Genomic DNA, 20,689 nt, shown 5'->3' on the forward strand with positions numbered 1-20,689 from the left:
TACATGTGGCCTCTCTCTTCACAGTAGGCCCGTTTCCACCGCAGGAACTTCGGGGTAATTTTACGGGGCCGGGGCCGTTGGTGCGTGTCTCCACCGCAGGAACCACCCCCGAAGGACAAACTTTTACGGGGGCTAAACAAGTCCCTGCCTCGGGGTAGGTACTCAGAACGGCCCCGAAAGACTCCTGGCTGGGGCTTGGGGATTACTTGGTGCTGATTGGATATACTCAAGGAGGGATGTGATGTCAACAGAAAGCAACAAAATAGCCGGCATTTTTAAAACTCAGCAGACGAGGATTAGCTCGTTCATATAGCTTCCTCCGCCATGTAAAAAAAACTCACTAAATGGCCCGTGAAAAAAATGTTCTTTCCAGTGGATATCTTAGTTACAACATAATTGAGCTAGCAAAGCAGTTTTGTGTTGCTATGTGTGGTATTTACTTAGTTTTGGGAAATCACGATGTCTAGAAAGCATCAGTGGCTGCCGCTGACAGGGACAGCTAACAGCAGCAGCAAAGCTAACATCAGGACGTCATCTGTTAAAAGCCTCCCGTTGTTGGATACGACATGAAACTACTCCAGTTAGCTCAATCATGTTGTAACTAAGACATCCGCTGGAATTTTTTTTTTTTTTTCACAGGCCATTTAGTGAGTTATTACAGACACCGCTAAGGGCTATCAGCTAACGGCGTCCCTACGTCGCCCCGGTAAATGGTCGCGCAACGATTACATCACATCCAGAGCCCGTAACTTTACAGGAACCTTCCTCCTACTCCGCTCTCTCAGTGGAGACACGGCGGTTGAGAGGGCCAAGCGAGAGGACGTTCCTGTAGTAGTTCCTGTCCCCCAAATAGTACCAGGAACTTCTTCAGTGGAAACGGGCCTAGTCAGTTGACTGCAAATGCAATGTGAGCAGCACGTGTCCTGTATGTGTCACCGTGTGTCTGTCTGACCCTTCCTCACACTCCTGTCCACACAGGACCTTCACATGCCCGGGCAGGTTCCTGCCATCCACACACAGGGGCACACGGAAGATAGTATAGAGAAGGTATCATTTTACAAAGAAGAGCTTTAAATATTATCCAGTACGGAGAACATGCTGAAATGTGCCGCTCCATCTGTTGCAGGTGAAACTAAAGCCATGAGTGGCCCAACAGGGCTGACTAACATAAATGTTTCTGCTCATACAAATGGCACATGGTGATGAGCAGGAAAATGGGAGTCATCAAATCCAGATTTTGTTACCTGATTAGCCAGCAGGACAAAATATCACTGATGAAGTGTTTATGGGAGCCACAATTTAGATGGCTGAGATACTTTTGATTATGACATTCAAAGGAACTCTAAAATTACATTCATTACATCAATATAGAGGCAAACAACTACACACTGTGTGAAGATATAGTGGAGTAATGGTGTCCTGAGCAGAAAACAAAGTCATGCTCCCTCTGCGTGTGCTGTAATCCGAGCTTCTCTGATCGTTCTGGTCCAGACAGTCCAGCAGCGCATGCATGTTAGTGCATGTAAATTCCTGTGTGTGTATCCCACTGGCTAGCTAATCACTGCCACTCTGCTCTGCGCCCACACAGTGGTTACTGCTGATACTGGGACGCCATTGTTGCAAAAGCTGCTCAGAAATGTAAAGCTCACCCTCCATTGACATTGACACTGTTAGCTCTGTCAGCACCATTGCTGTTGTTAACACTATTTGTGCTGTTATCACCCATGGATGTATTAAGAGAACTGGATACAGCATTGAATGGGGGGCCCCATTCATTGGTATGAAAGTTGCTCAGTGGCGTGTGAGGCCAAAATGGTTTAACTGACACATATAAAATCACCGGGATAATCTGGGGATTATTGGCAGTACTTCTGCACGGTGTGGCCCATAGAGAATGCGCACTAGTGACTAATGGTGGCAAAGCGCAGACAAGTGTGGCTGAGTGCAGCCGAGCAGCTAACTTCCGCCAGCCAAACGGATAACCTCAGGTTCACTATTGCACAAACTGAATGGTGATAAAATGATGTAATCATGCAGTTCCTCTAGACTTTCCAAATGTTGTCAGACCAAATTAATTCAATCCTGATAGTGAAACTAGTCATTTCGTTACGATTATAACCTCAGAAAACTTTATCTACTGACGTCACTTTCCCAATTTAAGTTAATGGGAAAACATCTTTTTGGGCTGCAGGGCATCATGGCCTTCAAAGCCCTGTGCACTTCTTGGGGGCCCATTTAGCACTGTTAGCTGCTAGCCGCAGGCTCAGGCACCTCCATGTTGATAGCTATGTGTAGACAACCTCTGAATCATAGGAATGCACGAATGTTGGATTGATATCAAGCTCTTTAGTGGTAATATGAAAAGATGCAGGTAATTCAGAGTAAAGTCAGGATCAGCTAAAGTGATTACATAATTTCATTCATCAATGCCTTTCAGAGGCCAATGTCAGCTGTTTTTCGTGTGGAGTAAACACAGTGTGACCAGGAGGTATTACACAGGACTGCGTGCATTTCTTTGAAACCAAAAGTCACTGGGTCAGAGGTTTCAGTCGCTCACTGCCAGCGAATAGAGTCCAAGGGACAGCGGGTGGAGCGGGTGAGAAAAGGTGGGGGCCTGGAAAAACTATAGGTGATCTGGTGTTATTTTGAGAAACAAACAAGAGGCGAATGTTACACCACGTGAGGCGTGTGGTCCTGTTGGTTGCCACGGCTGGCAGATGTGAGAGGGCGAGAAACTGATGAGCAGGGTTTCACAACAGAGAATGTGAGCGAGTGATGAAACTCAACTAGGAGAGGCAGCAACAGGTGTGTGTCTGTGTGTGTGACTGTGTGTATATGTGAGAAAGCATGTGTGTGTGTGTGTGTGTTTGTGATTAAGGTTTTTGGAGGGTTGGGTATGACAGCTGTCCCGTCTGGTCACAACATCACAACAAAAACAGGGATCATGGAGAGAGGAGAGGAGAGGGAGCGAGATGATTCCCTACTAACCTTTTAATTTGTTCTAATTTTATGCCTCATGCATCCATGTGTCTCAGAAATACTGACATATGAACTGGATGAGACTGTGTAGATTGTAAACACCAATGTGCTGACATGCTCACAGTGACAATGTTGACATGCTAATGTCTAGCAGGTTAGTTGCTTGCAATGTTTACCATCTTCATCTTCCATTTTACATTGGAAGCATGCATTTGCTACTTAGAACCAAACTGTGACTGTAAAATGATGCTTATGCAGTTCCTATAATATATAGGAATAATAAACATGTTTACAAAAATCAGTTTAGGTCTCTACTGCTAATTTCAACATTCCAACTGTACAGTGGCTGAATTTTTATATAACCCACATATTTACATTGATTAAGGCTTTAAAGTATGCATAATTAAGGGCGTGACTGTTTTGAGTGACAAGTGGTCTGCTATGTGTCACCACAACCTGTGAGTCAGATCCAGCCTGTGCTCCTCCACAACTCCACCCTCTCATCCAACTATGATCACTTCTGGCATGAAAGATGGTGACCCTCAAAATACAAAACTCAAGGCCTTTAACAAGAGTCTACAAAACAAATGGGTGACATCACTGTGGCTATGTCTATTATTTACAGTCTATGCTTAAAACTAAACACAAAGTACAGCTGAAGGTGATGGGATGTTGGATGATTACCAATATCCTTAGGGTACATCATTTTAGGATCATTATTTGCTATACAAAATTTTGTATATACTGGTTGTGCTTGGCAAAAAGTCAGGGGGTTACCAAAGTCAATGGGATTCATCCTCTGGGGACCATGAATATGTGTACATACTTTCATAGCAATACATCCAACAGGATATAAGTAGATCAACAAACCGACATTGCCATACCACAGACACTAAACGGAGCAAATCTCTGATTTATGATTGTTTGTGATTCACTAAATAAACTAAACAGATATTCTTTAGAGCCTTAGGTCATAGCTTCTTTCTCAGTTAGTCAGTTACCAAACACTTGCAGGGACTTTCCATGTCATCCTGTAGTTTGGTTTACTCTGGAAATAGACTTCATTAGACTTCTGGGAGTCACAACAACATGCACATCACTGTATACCCCCTATAGTTTGCATGATAATAACTGTTTTAGTCTTTAAGTTCCCCTTTTTTACACGCAACTGTGGCTCTGTGTGGTTACCCACATGAGGAACTGTTGAACTATTTCAGTGTGGGTTACTTCTGTAATGGCTGCATTTGTAAGTCATAATCGGTACATCTAGTCAGTGTACATCTGTCCAATGTGCTTTAATAGATTCTCATGTGACTTGTTGTTGACATATTTTAACATGTGGAGTGTGTGCAGAGCTTTGACCTTTTACATTTATCAGGGTGTTACATTAAAACCTCAGACATGAAGCCACGATGCACCTGTTCCAAAAGCTTCAGCGGCACAGGATCTTTAATGAGCAGTACAGTAATGTTTTAATTAATTCAATGATTTCAATAAAACTAAGACTGAAATGAGGGAGAACCACTTTCCATACTTGTGAATGCTTTGTGAATATCACAGAAAGGCAACTGATGAAAAGTAATTGAACTTTAAAGCACTTAAGGATAGTTTGTAAGCATCAGTGTTGAGCCTCCATCGCAAAAACCACATCAGTCAGCAAGCTTGGTCATGCTCCACCCACAGGATATGTTCCAACAGTGGATGAGCTGAAACATCGGCCTGCTGGTTCTTGGAAGAAGTGCACACTCAGTGTGCACCATGTGCTGCTGCTGACATGTTTTGCGGATTGTATAGAGTGTCATGAATTATGAGGCACCAGAACTCCCCCTCTGTCTCCCTCCTCCCACTGCCTCAATGCAGACAGACATGTCATTCACTCACATGGATACAGACACACACACACATGCACACCAACCACTATGGCTTTTTTTCTGAGAATGATCACAAAAAGAGTTTCTCATGCTGCAGGATTTTTAGGAAGTGAACTTGCATCATCAGTCACATGACATCAGAGATCAGACAGGGGCGTGTTTTAGGTGAGACATTAACAGCACTTCCTAAAAGTATGCCTTTGTTATTATTCTCACTGTATGCTGATGACAAACCCAATACACGACTCTTCCTGATTGTTCCCAAAAGTCTCACACATCACTGTCTAAATATGTCATGTGTTTAATCAAGCTGATATGAGCTGACCCAGTGGCCTGGACAGACTTAGTTACACATTGTCCTGAATGGCACTGTTCCAAAATAAACAAAATACACTGAGCCAGTCCTCACAGATCAGTTGGTGCTGTTTTGGGATAACTGAAATACAATGGTAAACCCCCTTTCAGACACAGAAATACACACACACTCCTGCACAATCCAACCTTATACTCTGGAGGAACCCAAAGGATGAGCTATTTATAATACTGTGAGTGACTAAGAATCATGGGACTTTAAAGCCACGTTACTGTGAGACTGATTTTTTTTCTTTATATTTACAGCAACAAAACGCTAGTGCTGATAAGCCTGGGCGAAACACTTCCTGACCAGTAATTACTTTTATCATCACCAATACATTAACCATTAAGAACTGTGGTGACACTTGTCATAGTCCAGAGGTTTTCAAAGTGCAGGTTCCTGAATGAGGTCTGGAACAAAGTCAGAAGTAGGCTGCAGTCTGATTTCACTTATATCACATACTTGTATGAGTTTATAGGGATGTCAGCAAAGAAGCAATACCACCATGTAAACCACTTTGTCACAAGTGAAAGTTCTGCACACAAAAGTATACTTCAGTAAAAATACATAATATCACCACTAAAATGTTACAGTTCAAAAAGTAAAAGAAAGAAAAAATCATTATGCAAAATGGCCTTTTATCCAGGAGGCGCAGCAACAGGTTTTATCCTCTTTTTAATCTTGTGCATACTTTAGGGGCACTCTCATGAATTAAGAATTAGGACGAATTACAACTTAATCACAGTTATAAGCACACATAGCTTTGCACAACTCAAACCTGAGCCTGTCCAATTAGCCACATATCTAAAAACACCTGTGTGGGTATACAGGGCCTTTGATACACAATAATGCATTATATTTTTTAAGTTGGCCATATGTATATAGACATAAATATCCTTTGAGATTAAAAAATATTTTTTTTTTAAGATTGACCTGGCCAAGACAGCAGCATAATACACTGCTACAAGTTGCAAGGACAAACAGACATATACAACTGTCATACCCAACAAGTGCATAAAAACCACCATATACAATTAACGTGCAATACAAGGTCCAGGAAAAGAAGATGTGAGTACAACTTTGAAATAAATTAGGAATAGTCACATTGACTAAAAGAGCTAATTTCCCGATCCTTTAATTTCCACTTAATCTCCCCCACAGTGATCAGCTCTGCCAGTTTCAGATCCTTCTGTAAATTATTCCAGGATGAAGGGGCAGCGTATTTAAAAGCTTTTTTGCCGAGTTCTGTTCTCACCCTTGGTATGTGAATTTGAGGAATATTATGAGAGCGAAGGCTGTACTGATTTAGGTTTCTGCACAGGTATGTGGAATGATAAGAGGGAACCAGGCCAAAAACAGATTTATATATAAAAACCAACCAATGCGAGAGCCTGTGGACATACAAAAACAGCCATTTAGCAGTGGCATACAAAGTACAGTGGTATATGCAATTTCCACAACCAGTAATAAAGCTTAAAGCACAATGATATACAGTGTCTAACTCCTTTAGACACTGGTCAGGGGCATTCATGAAAAGCAAATCACCATAATCCAGCACAGGTATAAAAGTTGCAGATACCAAGTGTCTCCTTGCCTGAAGGGAGAAGTTGGATTTCTTTCCTTCCTTCTTAATTATTTATGTCTTTGACCAGAGCCTCCACAAATACAAAAGACTCAAAACAACCATAAATGAAAGAAATGAAAGAATGAAAGAAATACAAAGAGACGTGAGCGCAAAACGATCACTCCATGGTTTTGTGGGTCTGTTGGTCTTGCACTTATTCCTGTGTGTGTGTGTGTGTGTGTGTGTGTGTTTGAGGGGTCTTTTGCATGTCTGTAAATACTATGAATCTTTGCACATCCTCTAAAATATATTTTTGCACATTCATGCACATCTCTTTTGTTTTAAACAGTTAGATTGTACATTTTTTGACAGTATTTTTTAAACAAATTTTATTATAATTTATTCTATTCTATTCTATATTTATTTTCCCTGACTATGCACCAAAACACCAGAGGAGATTTCTTGCATATAAAAAACTTATTTGGCAACTGTCTGATAATCCATATTTGACTATAACTGTTGAATAAATGTAGTTAGAATACAATGTTTCTCTCTGAAATGTGGTGCAGTTGAAGTATAAAAGTAGCTACAGTTGCATAAATTGTAAATACTCAAGTAAATGTCAAAGTGCCATGAAATTAAGTTCAGTATGTGATTAAATGTAGTTAGTCTCCAGCCCTGGTCCCGGCAGAGACAGTTACATAATCGTCCCCCAAGTCGTTCAACATTTAATAAATACTTCCATAGGGAATTTATCATGTTAAAATCCTTCCCTTGAAGTCTCCTGTGTCTACCTTTCCATGACATGACAGAGTTTTGTTTCTTCTGCTGTCCTCGCCAAGAGATTTTGCAACGCTCAAGTTGATAAACAAAGCCACGTGTTGCAGGGAAGTTTCCAAAGTGGGCGGACCTCTTGTATTTCCGGGTTCTGAGTTGAGGATATAAGAAGAGCTGCGCAATGACAACAGTAGACCACATAAACCTCCAGGACACATCGCTTTCAAGAAGGGACGCACAATAACTCAAACAGGAACTAATTCCTGCTAACTTTTAGATTAATTTGAATTCGACGTCACCGAGCCAGGATGCCTTTCCTCGGACAGGACTGGAGGTCACCGGGTCAGAGCTGGGTTAAAACCGAAGAGGGATGGAAAAAGACATCAGCAGACGACAAAAACAACAATGTCTCCGTGGAGAGGTTGGTCATGAAACATGTCCTGACTAATGTCGCTGTCTCCATCACAACAGTTTGCGCAACTCTTAAATGCGCCATCAGTGTTGTAGTTAGAGGAAGATGGAGGGAGGAGGAAGGAGGGGGAGATGTTTTTAACAAGGTCCAAACAAAGGCAGGGTGACGGACGCACAGCAGGCCTGCGCCTCCATGTCGTTTCCATCTCATTAACCTCTTTGTTTTTCTGGGGCCATGTTTCTTTTCCAGGCTAATCACTGAGCTATTAATAAGATCACAACAAGTGAGTGGATTAACAAACGTCTGTTGAGTCAGTTCCCTTTTTAAGATGCCTTTACTAGCACGAAAAGCCTGCCTTCAACACGACCTACAGATACAGCACATGTATGAAAAATAAGGCAGCAACTGATGCCTTTGTTGTGGTGTTAGAGTGATTTCTCTGCACAGCTCATGTTATTGAAAAACTCATTAAAAAATGCTGCACATAAAGCCTGTACTTTGCACTGAGATAAACTGGTAAAATGATGTATCTGATGAAATATGCATCCTTGTGTTTTTCCAGCTTCTGCAAAGCCGAGGAGGAGGAGTGTTTCAACAAGGAGAACCTGCTGCTCTCTTTCAGCTACGACATGGCTGCCAAGAAGAGGAAAAAAGACCTAATGAACAATAACACCAAGGTCCCCTGTGAGTCACAGTGAAAGGGCCACACAGTCTGGCTTATTGTTTAAGTGTGTAGAGGGTAACAATTTGTAACAGTATGCTTTGGGGTGATAAAACATATATTAATATGTCAAAGATCAACAGGAGAGGCTCATGAGGATGTTATGTAACATTCATGAGGTGAACACTTCCTGATAATATTGTTTATGATTAATTTTCTATCATTTTAGAAGCTCAATTTCAGTAACTATACAGACTCTGAAATGCATCTATTGCTGCTGTGTGTGTGTGTGTGTGTGTGTGTGTGTGTGTGTGCGTGCATTTGTCACAGTGCTTATAAGCTGCTTAATAAGGCCAGGCCACTAATATAAACATTCTGCTTTCTCACAGATTTCCACAGGGAAAAGTGGATTTATGTTCATAAAGGAAGCACCAAAGAGGTAACAAACCCAACTCATTTAGTTTCACATCAACTTTTCACATCATCGTTGCTAATGTAAACACACTGAGAAAACCCTGCGCTCCTGCCGAGGATCGCAATCTAATACCCTGATAATTGAATTTTCCCAGCGCCACGGATATTGTACACTGGGAGAGGCCTTCAACCGCTTAGATTTCTGCAGCGCCATCAAGGACACGAGGAGATTTAATTACGTCGTCAGAGTGAGTTCTAATCTCTTTCTTTTCTGTCAGTTTCTCCTGTCCCCTTTGTTTTCCTTCCTCTGTGGTTGTTATTAGGACGTGTTTTGGTAGTGGCAGAGAAGAGGTTAAGGTTAAGAGGGTGTGTAGGCTTCTGCCACGCTCTTATCAATGCTGTGCAGACACGGGTCTCTCAATGGTGATGATACAGACCCAGGGAGTGTATGTGTGTTTTTGTGGTGGGGTGAGAGTGTGACATAGCTTGATTATTTTGCTGTAATATGATTGCGAAAGCCATTTGGCATCCCTAAATTGAATTGAACCAATGCTTTATTTAAAATTAAGTCCTATCAACTACCCAGTGCAGTCCATTTCATTAAAGCATTTTATGTGACTGTGTAAAACTGATGCTGTTTCCATAGTACATATATTAGGGATGCCAAATGGCTTTGTCCACTAGAGAAAGGACGTGGCATCAAGAACATTCATCATATCATTAGCAATAATGTAATCGCATTATCAGGTAACAATAGAAAATTCATTAGCTAAATTTTGGAGCTGTTCCCCTCCACATCAAAGTGTCACCACACACACCAGCTCTCCCACATGTGCTCCCATGTGAGCTCAGTGCATGTGGTCTTGCACTCCTGTGCCGCTGGGGGTGGGAGGCTGAGGGGGCCAAGGGGGGTGACAGCTGTGCAGTGAGGTGAGACCACCCGACAGGGGTTTATGAAACCAGACCCGGTGGTTGTCAGGTGATTCAGTCCCCCAAACACACACACACACACACACACACACACACACACTTGTCTCTGCCAGACATAGGCTGCCTCCTTTTGTGTTACTCCTACTCGTTTTCTGTCTCTCTTCTCCCGTCCTATTCAACAGTCCTCTGCTGAACTTCTGTCTCTTTGCTATTTAACTGCCTGCCTAATGAATTTGATGGGATGATCCAATCCCAGCTCGCTCTGGAGGAGACATTTTGGCAAGACAGTGAAATTGCAGAGGATCATGTTTTACGACTTGTTGTTTCTATCTACAGCCATTAACACAAGTGTAGTGTATCAGCATAATAGCATTTCTGAGAATTTAAAATTATCTGGCGTCCCACAAGTGATCTAAGTTTTAACCTCTTTACACATAACTTGAAACAAAGTTGGCCATTTGTTTCTCTCTCTGTTGAAGTTTTGGATTGACCTTTCAGTGCAGGTTCCAGCTAACAAGTGCAGTGTAGTGTGGTAAGCCCAAAGAACAATACGGCTTTGTAACACTAGCGTCTAGTCTGGACACGGTGTCCTAGGTCACTGCTCTTCACTGGTTGTGTCTGATGGCATTTGCGGGTTCATTTAACTCCGTCTCAGTTACACAGATTGGGTTCTTCCACAAAGAGACAACAAGAGGTCTTCTCTTTTCTCAGAGCAGACAAATGGAGGTTATTTCAAGGAGATAGGAACCTTAAAATGAACGTGTTGTAGCAGAGCCGGTGTGTTGTAACAAGAAGATGCAGTGCTTGTGATACTCTGTGGAAAAGTATGAGCTGCACGCCAAGCTGTGAAGTGCAGTTTAGCGAACAGCGAGGGCTAAAAGTAGATACGGAAACGCACATTGTTCTGCCCGGCTGCTCTACAAAGAGAGGAGCACTTGATGAGCTGCTAAAAGAAGAAGGGCATGGGATTAGGTTTTAGGAATGGAGCTGGAAAGAATGAAAACGGGGAGCCAGGAGGGCGCGAAGAAGCTTAAAATTGTTACAAAAAAATGGTTAGGCAGGTTGAGGATGTAGAGAAGTAATTTAGTTCAGAGTTTGGTATTATTAAGACCCCCGAGCTCATCAAGTTTTCATTTAGGATTTGGATGAATGTTTACTTGTAGGCGCCATTTGAAGTAATAAACTTGCATTCTTTTATTAACCAGTTTCACAAGTTTAGAAATGCAATTAGAAAAGTTTGTGCTCTATAATCTCTATAATGTAAGCCTCCCATAACTAACCTACCAGCACTGCAAAGTGTCCTCAAGTTACCAGAAAGCAACCAACAAATTGTTGATATGATGACAAAGGTCACATGCTCTGGTCAGCATTGAGCAAGGGGGAACTTGAGTTTCTCCATGACGTCACAGCATCTGTTACATGCCAGGCATGCCACCTTGGAACCCACTGTTTGTCCGCTAGCCAATGGCAACAACTACGCAGACACAAACACACACACAAGCATGCATGGTCACACAAGTGCAGACACACTCTGTCAAATGATTCAGCTAATTCACATGACAGCAGGATCAGGAGTCAAATGATTAAAAGCTTGTTTGTGGAGGCTGATGTTGTTGACAGCCTGGGCTGTTTTCCAACACCTTTCCAGTAGCTTCTTCCCCCTGAAGAGACTCTGATCAAGAGTGATCAGAGCCAAGAATGCTGTTATATGTTTTTTGGATCCAGCTTCAGCTGAGAGTAATGACCAGGTGGAGCAGCTCCAAATTTGTTCTAGACAGCATTTATTGTTTGGAGTGCGAGTGCCTTTGTAAGAATGCGGCATAACAAACATTTAGTAATGAGGCAACGGAACAGAGAGTCTCGGCAGCTGACAGGATGAAATTTATGTTGTTTCTTTCTTTCTGTCTCGTTCTTTCTCTGCTCTAGCTCCTGGAGCTTATCGCCAAGTCCCAGCTCCCCTCGCTCAGTGGAGTGGCGCAGAAAAACTATATGAATATTCTGGAGAGAGTGGTACAGAAAGGTGAGCCCTGTCGCTCTTTTCCCGCCTTTTTTTTATAGTCACTCAACTATTTCTCGCTCTTCTTTATGTGACCAAGAGGTTTAATTTTCTGCTATTTTCACACAAGGCACACCCACCTCTTAAAAGCACAAAAATACCCAAACGCAGTTTACCCATCCTTCAGTCTCTTTCATTTCCTTCATTGTTGCATCAATGATGTAATGTACAGGGAAATAGACTCCTCTTGTTTCTTAAAGACAAACTGAAATAAAAAAATGAGGCCTTCCTGCTCTGTTTGCACCAATAGGTGAGGAAATGAGCCCTGAGGATCTATAAAGAAGGCCAGGAGTGAATTTAGTGCTTTAATGGCACAGTGAAAAACACTGACAGTCACCAGATGCCTCAGCGAGCCACAGTGTAAACCAAATGTTCCCTCTGCTAAACAGAGATTCAGGTTGTTTAAGTGGCGTTATGAAACGTGTTGGCTAAATATTATAAACGCCACAGGAGAAGAGTACAGCCACTCCAAAACAGTCCCTTTAAGACTGTGACTCACAATAAATATTTCACTGTTAGCCTGGTAGCTTGTAATCTCTCTTTGTAACACCCAGGCTTTAAAACCTCACTCAGGTCACGAGTTCAGTAATAAATGGAGTCAGCTAAATATCTTTTGATTTTTCTCCTCAGTTCTTGATGACCAGCAGAATGTTCGTCCCATTAAAGAGCTGCTGCAGACGCTCTACGTCTCGCTGTGTGGTCTGGTTCAGGACATGGGCAAGTCTGTCCTGGTGGGGAACATCAACACCTGGCTGCACCGTATGGAGAACATCCTGCAGTGGCAGCAGCAGCTGGACAACATCCAGATCAACAGGGTAAGCATCTGCTTTGAACACAGGGTGAAGAGTCGGATTCACAGAAGTTCCCTTTATGATGGAGAAATTAGAAGAACAACCTAAATGCAATTCATGATTTTTTTTGTGCCTCCTGTTTTCTTCAGCCCACATCTACAGGCATGACTCTGACCGACCTGCCTGCCAGTCTGCAGCTAAACATCATGGAGCGTCTCACGGACGGCAGAGACCTGGTCAGCCTGGGTCAGGTGTGCCCTGAGCTGGGGGCCCTCACTGAGGACCGGCTGCTGTGGAAGAGACTCTGCCAGTACCACTTCACAGACAGACAGGCATGTAGACATAAACGGATGATCACTAAATATGTATAGAGTTGGATGCACTCTTCTTTGCCCTTAAACACATTTGCATACATGGCAGGTTAGTTGTCCTCCTCATCGTCTTTCAATTGTGTCAGTGCTTCAGATGACCTCCAGGTTACATACTTGAGACCGTAAACACAAGATAACAGGGCAGTCTTTCTGACACACATGCCATTAAAATCACTCTACAAGGAGGTCAAGCATCTCTGATAAACAGGACTCGCAACTGGAACACAGGAGGCCACACAGTGTGCATACTCACACTACAGTTACCTAGCACCATGCTCAAAAGCATGCACTCGATAAGCGAGCGAGACAGTCTCGGGGTTTACGCTAAAGTAGGTTACAGTGAAGCTTTCCTACGGGTTAAATTGCTTAGCTATAGATTGTGTTTGGGGAAAACTCTTATGAATGTTCCATCTTTTGAGCAGTCACTTTGTGTGTAGAAGTGAACTGGGATACAACAGAATTTCTCAAGAAAGCTAACATTAAAGTGGATATTTCAAAGTGTTTTTCTCTCCTTGGGTCGTGTCTCAAAGTTTGTTTACCTCTCCGTTTAGATCCGAAAGCGCCTGATGGTGTCAGACAAAGGTCACCTGGAGTGGAAGAAGATGTACTTTAAGCTGAGCCGCTGCTATCCTCACAGAGAGCAATACAGTGACACCCTGCACTTCTGCACACACTGCCACATCCTTTTCTGGAAGGTAGAACTTTTTCTGTCTCTTTCACTTTCTCACTTGATCAAAGTGGATCTGACAGCAAAACGTTAGTTACTAAAACTGCACTTAAGAAGAGAAAACAGAAGGAAATTAATATCGATTGTTGTCTTTCTTTCTCTCCCTAGGACACAAACCATCCCTGCACAGCCAACAACCCAGAAAGTTGCACCATGTCCCTCTCCCCTCAAGACTTTATCAACCTTTTCAACTTCTGATCCCGCCCCCGCTCCCCAAATCAGATGAACTGACTGTACATACTGTACATAGAAATGTACAATATTGTTTTTTGTTCAATAGCACAATCAATTCCTGGATTTGTATTTCGTTGAGGTATTACTGGAGGGGGCTCAGGCAGTGGGACAATTATGCAATCGAGTTAGTTTTGAGAACAGAGACCTCTGGGAGAGCTCAGTTGAAAGCTAGTGAATGTGACAGAGGCAAAGAGATGTGGTAGTCGACCTGTGGATGGAGGAAGGAAGCTAAGGATAAAGGGAACATTCAGTTGTCAGAATTTAGTCTTAGTTTGTGTGTGTGTATTTTTTTTTTTTAATCACACCTCCAAAGTCAACGCACCTCTTGACCTCAGATGTGTGCACTTGTTTTTCATAAATTGGATAATTTGGTTTTATTTTTTAGTTTTTGAACCTTGTAATTTCTTTCTCAAACACAGAAAGTAGGATGATTATTTATACCAGTTTGAAATTGGGATTTGTGTAAGGTATTACAAGCCCTGCTCACACAGGGAGATGCAGTGTGTTTGATGTTCAGGTGAAGTTTGCAATGATATTCTGTTGGGCACTGGGAGGGAGAGCACTAAAGTTTGAGTTGCTGCGGTACCTAAGAGATAATGAATGTAAGAAGGGAGCTGGTCATGGATTGTTAGACTGACTGATGATTCTATATGTTGACACACCACAGTATGTTTTCTATTTTTCTTTGTTTTTCACTTTTATAAAGATTTGATATGATGTTTTTTAATTTTATTAATTGTGTGTTAATTTGCTGCTGTGGCTGCTATAGCAACAGCACCTGAGTGCAGTATTACCAAAGATTGTAATTAGAGTCAGTGTAACAATGGCGTGTGCCTTATCACGAAACTTGAAACCGGTACAGCTTAATCCTTGTTTGCAATGTTTTCAGATCCCGATGCTGTTTTTATCATCGACAAATGACTCTTTTACAGAAGAGTGGTATATATGATGTGAGACTCTGATACCAAAGTTGACTGTCTGAAACATCTTATTTCTTTTGTAGCCTCATGCATGATTTTTTTTTTCTTTCAAAACCCACCCAGCAGATTGTGTTTACGTATTTATTTATTGAGATTCTGGCACAGAATGCAAATATTGGTATTAAAGGTGCAATTTGACCCAGACTTTTCTCTATCACTGCGCAGACAGTGAGGAATGATGTACATGCTATGCAATGCGTTCTGTTTATTTTCTGTTGAATAAATAAAAGAAAATAACCCTGCCTCTGCTGTATGATTTCGCTCTGCACACACTGAATCATTACGCAGGACAATTGTTGAACATTTTCCTCAGATTCAAAGAACACACTAGCGTCTTTGTAGAGGGCACCAAGCAACACACAGCAAAATTGTGCTCTCTATTGGACAAATGATGAACTGCAAGGTAATGTTTTTTCAAAGTATGGGTGCTGCTTGTACTTGGTGTCATCAGCACATTATTACAACAAACTATTTCTATGAGAGATGATGTTTTCTCTGCCTCAAAGTTTCCATCACTGTTTAACACCTGAGTCTTGAGACTTAAAACGGTGCTTAGATGATGAAACACTAAGCTGCGTCTCTAATAAAACAAAACAAATGATGTTCCCCGATCACTTGTAATCACTAACTACCTTCAAATACAAGTGGACCTCTCCAGTGTCTTTAAATCAAACAGAACTCTGGGGTGTTAGAGTTAATTAGGCAGACCTGCTGTATAATAACACTAGGCTGTTAAACAATGAGCTGTTCGCTCAATAACAAACAGTGTTCAAGTTTCAAAATGTTCTCAAACAATTGTTTTAATTGTTGCAGTAGGACAACAGTTGAGGTTAAAACAAAATGTAAAAAGCAAATGACTCAGACAATACAAACAAAACAATAACTCGCTGCTTGTTACACAATATTTTTAAAATAAATAATATTTATACAAATATTATGTAAATGTTCATTTTACCCAGAAATATGATTGAGCACATAAATCTTTGTAATTGTGCGCATCTCCCACTGCAGCATTGCACATACAGTACTGCCCTGCTCCTCAGGGTGTGTAGGTAGCTTTTTACAGAGTAGTTCGGAACATTTGGAAGCATCATGTGTGTGGCTGGCAAAGGCATGAATGACTCAGCTGCCAAAGTAATAATACGCAGGCATCACTTTAAGGCCATATGAAAAGAGAGTCAATCTATCTTTTGATGATTCTGATCACAAAAGCTCAACATGCTGGTTTAAGGCAATGCTGCCCATCACTTTTTACATCAAAAAGGTGCCGCTGTATTGTTGCTTTGACAGCATTAAAAGAAGGCAATGTTAATGGTACATTCCCATCTTTTTTTCTCTAAGATAAACAATATAATTTCTTTGAATTACTATCTATCTAAAGCTGCATTCACACATTTATAGCTAGCTAACTAGCTACTACAACTTTGTCTTTATTACTCCCACCCCCCCTTTTTTTTAAAAAAACTACTACCATGCAAACGTATCATCTACAGTTTGTGCCTCTTGAAACACATAATAAGCACCAATAAAAGACTTTCAGATTCCACCTCCTGTTATAGGAGTCACCAGTGTTTGACATTACAGAAGACTTACATGGAGTACAAGTTATGAAGCTCATTGCATATTGTCATTGTACCATACATTGTTTTCTAAAGTATTGTGCGCCTGTACCTCCTGCATCCTTCCTCTGCATCTTTTCCACAGTACGCTAAGATATGACATGAGACTAAAGGAAATGTGGAGAAGTAATAACCAGTAAAGTCTGGAGGGCTCATGATGTTGACAGCAGCACCCTTGAACTCACGGAGGGAAACTGTCCTGTTCTCCTCACTTGAACAGATTAGAATAGCTGTTAATGGGTTATTGAGTACTGAGTTAGCATCGAGCCACACAAACCAGACTTGGACCCACAACTCTTAAATCCAGCTCTGTAACCTTTGGGCTTTGGCAGCATTTGTCTGAGCTTCCTGTGCAAGACGGTAAAGGTACCAACTGCAGAGGATCCCAAGATGCTGAGAATCCCCGTTGGTTTATGAGGTGTAGTGGGGAAAGTAGGCCTCACTGTTGAGCTGCAGTCCTGTGTATGCAAACACATAAGCACTGAGCATTGTGTGACACATGCATACACAAATGTAAGACTTTTGATTTTGTCGTTGTGAGGGAGAATAAAAGAGTGGCATGCTTATAATAATCTGGTAGGGTGCATGGGAAAGCAAAGAAACAAGTTACCAGAGTTAGTAAATGTCACAGAGAGGTACGTTCTCTCTTTCAGAGTTCTGAATAATCCACTCAATTGCATCCCAACCCTACAGGTCCACACAGAGAAACAGAAGATTTAAGAAAAAGTCAAAGGCCATACACAGAGAAAGTCAAGTGAGCACTGCTGGGAGTAGTGACTTTTGACTGGCAGTACAATCCCAGTTAGAATGCATGCAAAGACATCATCAGCAACTTGTATCAAAGTTCAGGCTACATGCAAATAAATGCAATAAACATAACTGTCTTTATTTTGTGTTACCTTCCTGGCGTTAGCTGACATTCTCCTAGCCATCATGCCCTCCAGATAACTGCTTAGACTCACTCCCTTGACTGTGATGATGGCCTCCTGGGTCAGGACGGTACTGAGGAGGGAGTGTGAGGGAGGTGGCAGAGACAGAGAGAGAGAGAGAGACAGCATGATTACTGTGAGATTTGAAGAAACAGTGTAATGACGTGTACCTGCAAGAACACAATGTCCTTATTGCAGTTTAAAAATAGGACAATAGCACACACACACACACACACACACACACACACAGTGTTTCCAAAAAATGTTTTAAAATGAAGTTGGATAAATTGTACAATGTACTTACACCTCAGGGTTGTCTGGGTGTGGTCTGTAAAGAAGCCGCTCATCCACTGAAATCAGGTTGGTGAGAGTAATCTGGAAGACAAAAACAAATTTTGATTTCTTTATTAATGGTATATTTTTTTGCAAACACAGTGAACACTATTAATTTGGAATTGCTACTATAATATACCATTGTATTTCCTGTAAATTGCTTTGGTTGGTGCATGGACTTAGTGTAAACTTACATTTGTTGAGCACAGCTCCATCTTTTTCTCCTCTGGATCCACGATGGAGTGTTCCTTCACATATGTCTGCGTGTGGTTGGTTCCTAATATCTGCACACACGATAACACACAGTGTGTACAGTGAAATGAGCCCAAGTATCATGTGACATGTGTATGTATATGTGCGTGACACAACTTTTACAGGATTCACTTCTGCTTCTTGCTCTTGAGACTCAATGAAAAGACCAGTGAGCAACATATTCTGAAAGCTGTGGTTTGTTTCTCCAGCACAGTTGTTGGGAAAGTACTTAAACAATTGACAGAGTGAAAACTACAGTGAGGAAGCCATATATTCACGCAATGTACTCACTTCAGATGACAAACAGCTCAATTTTTGAAACACTTCAACTCATCCAGACTCCTGCAGGTCACTAAACACCTAGTTAAGGAACCTTGCATACATGCACCTGTATGCCTCTGTACATGTGTACTGCTATTTTTCTTAGGGATGCATGTTGATATCGGCATGTCATTAGTTTCAGCTGATATTGGCTTTAAGATGAACAATTTGAATTGCCCAACATGCTTTTTCTTACTTTGCACACTGAATGAATATTACATACACTGAAAAGCATTGTATTTCATGTCTCCATCTGCTGGTGGGCCATCATGATAAGAGTATGCATGTATAATATAATGATAATTCCACTACAGAAGAGACTTGATGGTCGCTACAATTAGGTGGGGACAAAGGTGGATATATCGATATTGGTATCGGTTATCGGCCAAATGAGTTGTTATATATTGGTATATCGGATATTGGCAAAAAAATCCAATATTATGCATCCCTAATATTTATGTGCATCTGTATGTGTCTGTGCTTGTGTACGTGTTGATGACTTACTGCTCGCACAATGGCCGGGAGGCCCCACTCGGTGCTGAGGAGTCTGTGGCTGTGCAGGCGTCCTTCTTTATCCAGACTGCGATCCAACACGTCCACCCCGACCACGTTAGGGTTCATGGGGTTTGGGTACTTCCTCATGGCAGCCTTGATCACCGTCTCCCATGGGTAACTGCACAAAAGACAGCAACGTATTAGCTTTTACTATTGGCTGACACATGTTGGCAAAGACTTGGCTAACAGAGTGTGTGATCCCCGTATTTAGTCATGTGCTTAATCAATTCAAAAGTGACCCTCTCTGGGGTTTAACTGTGACTGGGGAGTGGTTATGGCTGACTCCTGATGTTAAATGCTCATATTGATCACAATCTCTCCGTGGGCTATGACATAGAGCAGGTGGCCAAAATCATATATTCATGAATTTTAAAGTCTAGAGAATGCAATTTTTGAATGCTGAATAATAAAAAAGCTGAGGCTTCCCATTGCTGGCTTAAATGTGCAAATAGGTGAAGTAGTATCAATGGATGGAAGAGTGGGAGTGGGTTGAATTTGGGTAAATGTCAATTAAAAAGTTGAATAATACCAATAATATATACAAGACTTGGAATATTGTAAGGGTTTCTGAAACACTGACACTAAACTGAATTGCTGGCTTTAAAAGTTGAATAATATGCATAATGTTTTAAGATGTAGAACATAGTCAGGTCTGAATAAAGTTTCAACATGAAGGTATGAGAGGACATGAAAAATTCTTGAATAAAAAAGCTCATCTCAATCAGCTGTGTGGCTCCAGCTGCAATCAAAGGTTGCCATGGTGACGGTAACAAAGATTTCCCAGACTAACATACACTGTGACTCAACTAAATTCCGATTTCCGATTTATTTTAACTCTGTTAATGAAGTTGAGGGTCCCATCAAACCAGCGCTACAATGGCGAACCATAATTCTCCTTTATTAATACTCTGATCAACAATAAATCCCAGCTGACCTGAAAACATGCTCCGTGCTCCAAATCTTCATTTTTCAAAAGACAAGTTTTGACCTTATCGCTATGAAACCCTCCTCGATTCGAAACTACATATCACCGGACCATTTTGATATGGGGAACTCGCTCCTGTATAATCAGAGAGGAGGGCCTACGATGGAAACTCACGACCATCAGTGAAGTGAGTCCGGAGAGCGCATCTCCGCTTTTCTTCGCATATCAGTCGTGCGTAAAGACTGCACAGTATGCGCCACTGATCCCCGCGTCACAGAAACAACAGGCAGATAATATGTAGGCTGATTTACAAATATAACAAACAGATTGGACAGTGGAGGACAAGAGAGAAGCCGGTGTAGCAACGGAGCCATCAAGGGTCAAGTCAGACAGGGTGATGATCAGGATTCTGGTCAGGGATTTCAAAATAAAACCTAATTAAATGACCTTTCACTTGTGCAACTTTAGTTTATTCGTCCTCAGTCAAAAATATCTGATAAAGATACAGAGCCTAAGGTTTTATAAATATTATACAGTATGCAGCATTGAATTACAAGTGCCGTTTACTGTGTGACACAAAAGAGTTGGAGATCAAAATAAGTTAACACTACACACCTATAATAAACAACCTTT

At 41.6% G+C, this 20,689-nt stretch overlaps 2 protein-coding genes across 4 annotated transcripts; one reads left to right on the top strand and one right to left on the bottom strand.

Moving 5' to 3' along the window:
• The first annotated feature begins 7,725 nt into the window (after positions 1 to 7,725).
• Positions 7,726 to 15,364, top strand: fbxo32 (F-box protein 32). The gene is made up of 9 exons (XM_033640848.2): positions 7,726 to 7,967; positions 8,521 to 8,642; positions 9,009 to 9,058; positions 9,189 to 9,281; positions 11,890 to 11,983; positions 12,650 to 12,834; positions 12,960 to 13,142; positions 13,733 to 13,876; positions 14,017 to 15,364. Exons 1-9 carry the CDS (start codon positions 7,855 to 7,857, stop codon positions 14,104 to 14,106), a joined length of 1,074 nt encoding a protein of 357 aa, XP_033496739.1. The 5' UTR covers positions 7,726 to 7,854; the 3' UTR covers positions 14,107 to 15,364.
• A 540-nt stretch (positions 15,365 to 15,904) lies between these two features.
• Positions 15,905 to 20,435, bottom strand: prelid3a (PRELI domain containing 3A). 3 transcript variants are annotated; one of them, XM_033640850.2, is made up of 7 exons: positions 20,066 to 20,435; positions 19,081 to 19,249; positions 18,198 to 18,287; positions 17,975 to 18,045; positions 17,641 to 17,743; positions 17,352 to 17,428; positions 17,069 to 17,199 (listed from the first exon to the last, which is right to left on the bottom strand). In XM_033640850.2, the coding sequence occupies exons 1-6, from the start codon at positions 20,095 to 20,097 to the stop codon at positions 17,357 to 17,359; spliced, it is 537 nt and encodes a 178-aa protein (XP_033496741.1). In that variant the 5' UTR covers positions 20,098 to 20,435; the 3' UTR covers positions 17,069 to 17,199; positions 17,352 to 17,356. The 3 variants fall into 3 exon arrangements, with proteins under 3 accessions (XP_033496740.1, XP_078028053.1, XP_033496741.1); XM_033640849.2 differs by lacking the exon at positions 17,352 to 17,428 and having other exon boundaries at positions 15,905 to 17,199; positions 20,231 to 20,435; XM_078171927.1 differs by lacking the exon at positions 17,352 to 17,428 and having other exon boundaries at positions 15,905 to 17,199.
• Between the last annotated feature and the right edge of the window lie 254 nt (positions 20,436 to 20,689).

Source organism: Epinephelus lanceolatus, chromosome 10 (assembly GCF_041903045.1).
Source record: "Epinephelus lanceolatus isolate andai-2023 chromosome 10, ASM4190304v1, whole genome shotgun sequence".
NCBI classification, from domain to species: Eukaryota; Metazoa; Chordata; class Actinopteri; order Perciformes; family Serranidae; genus Epinephelus; species Epinephelus lanceolatus.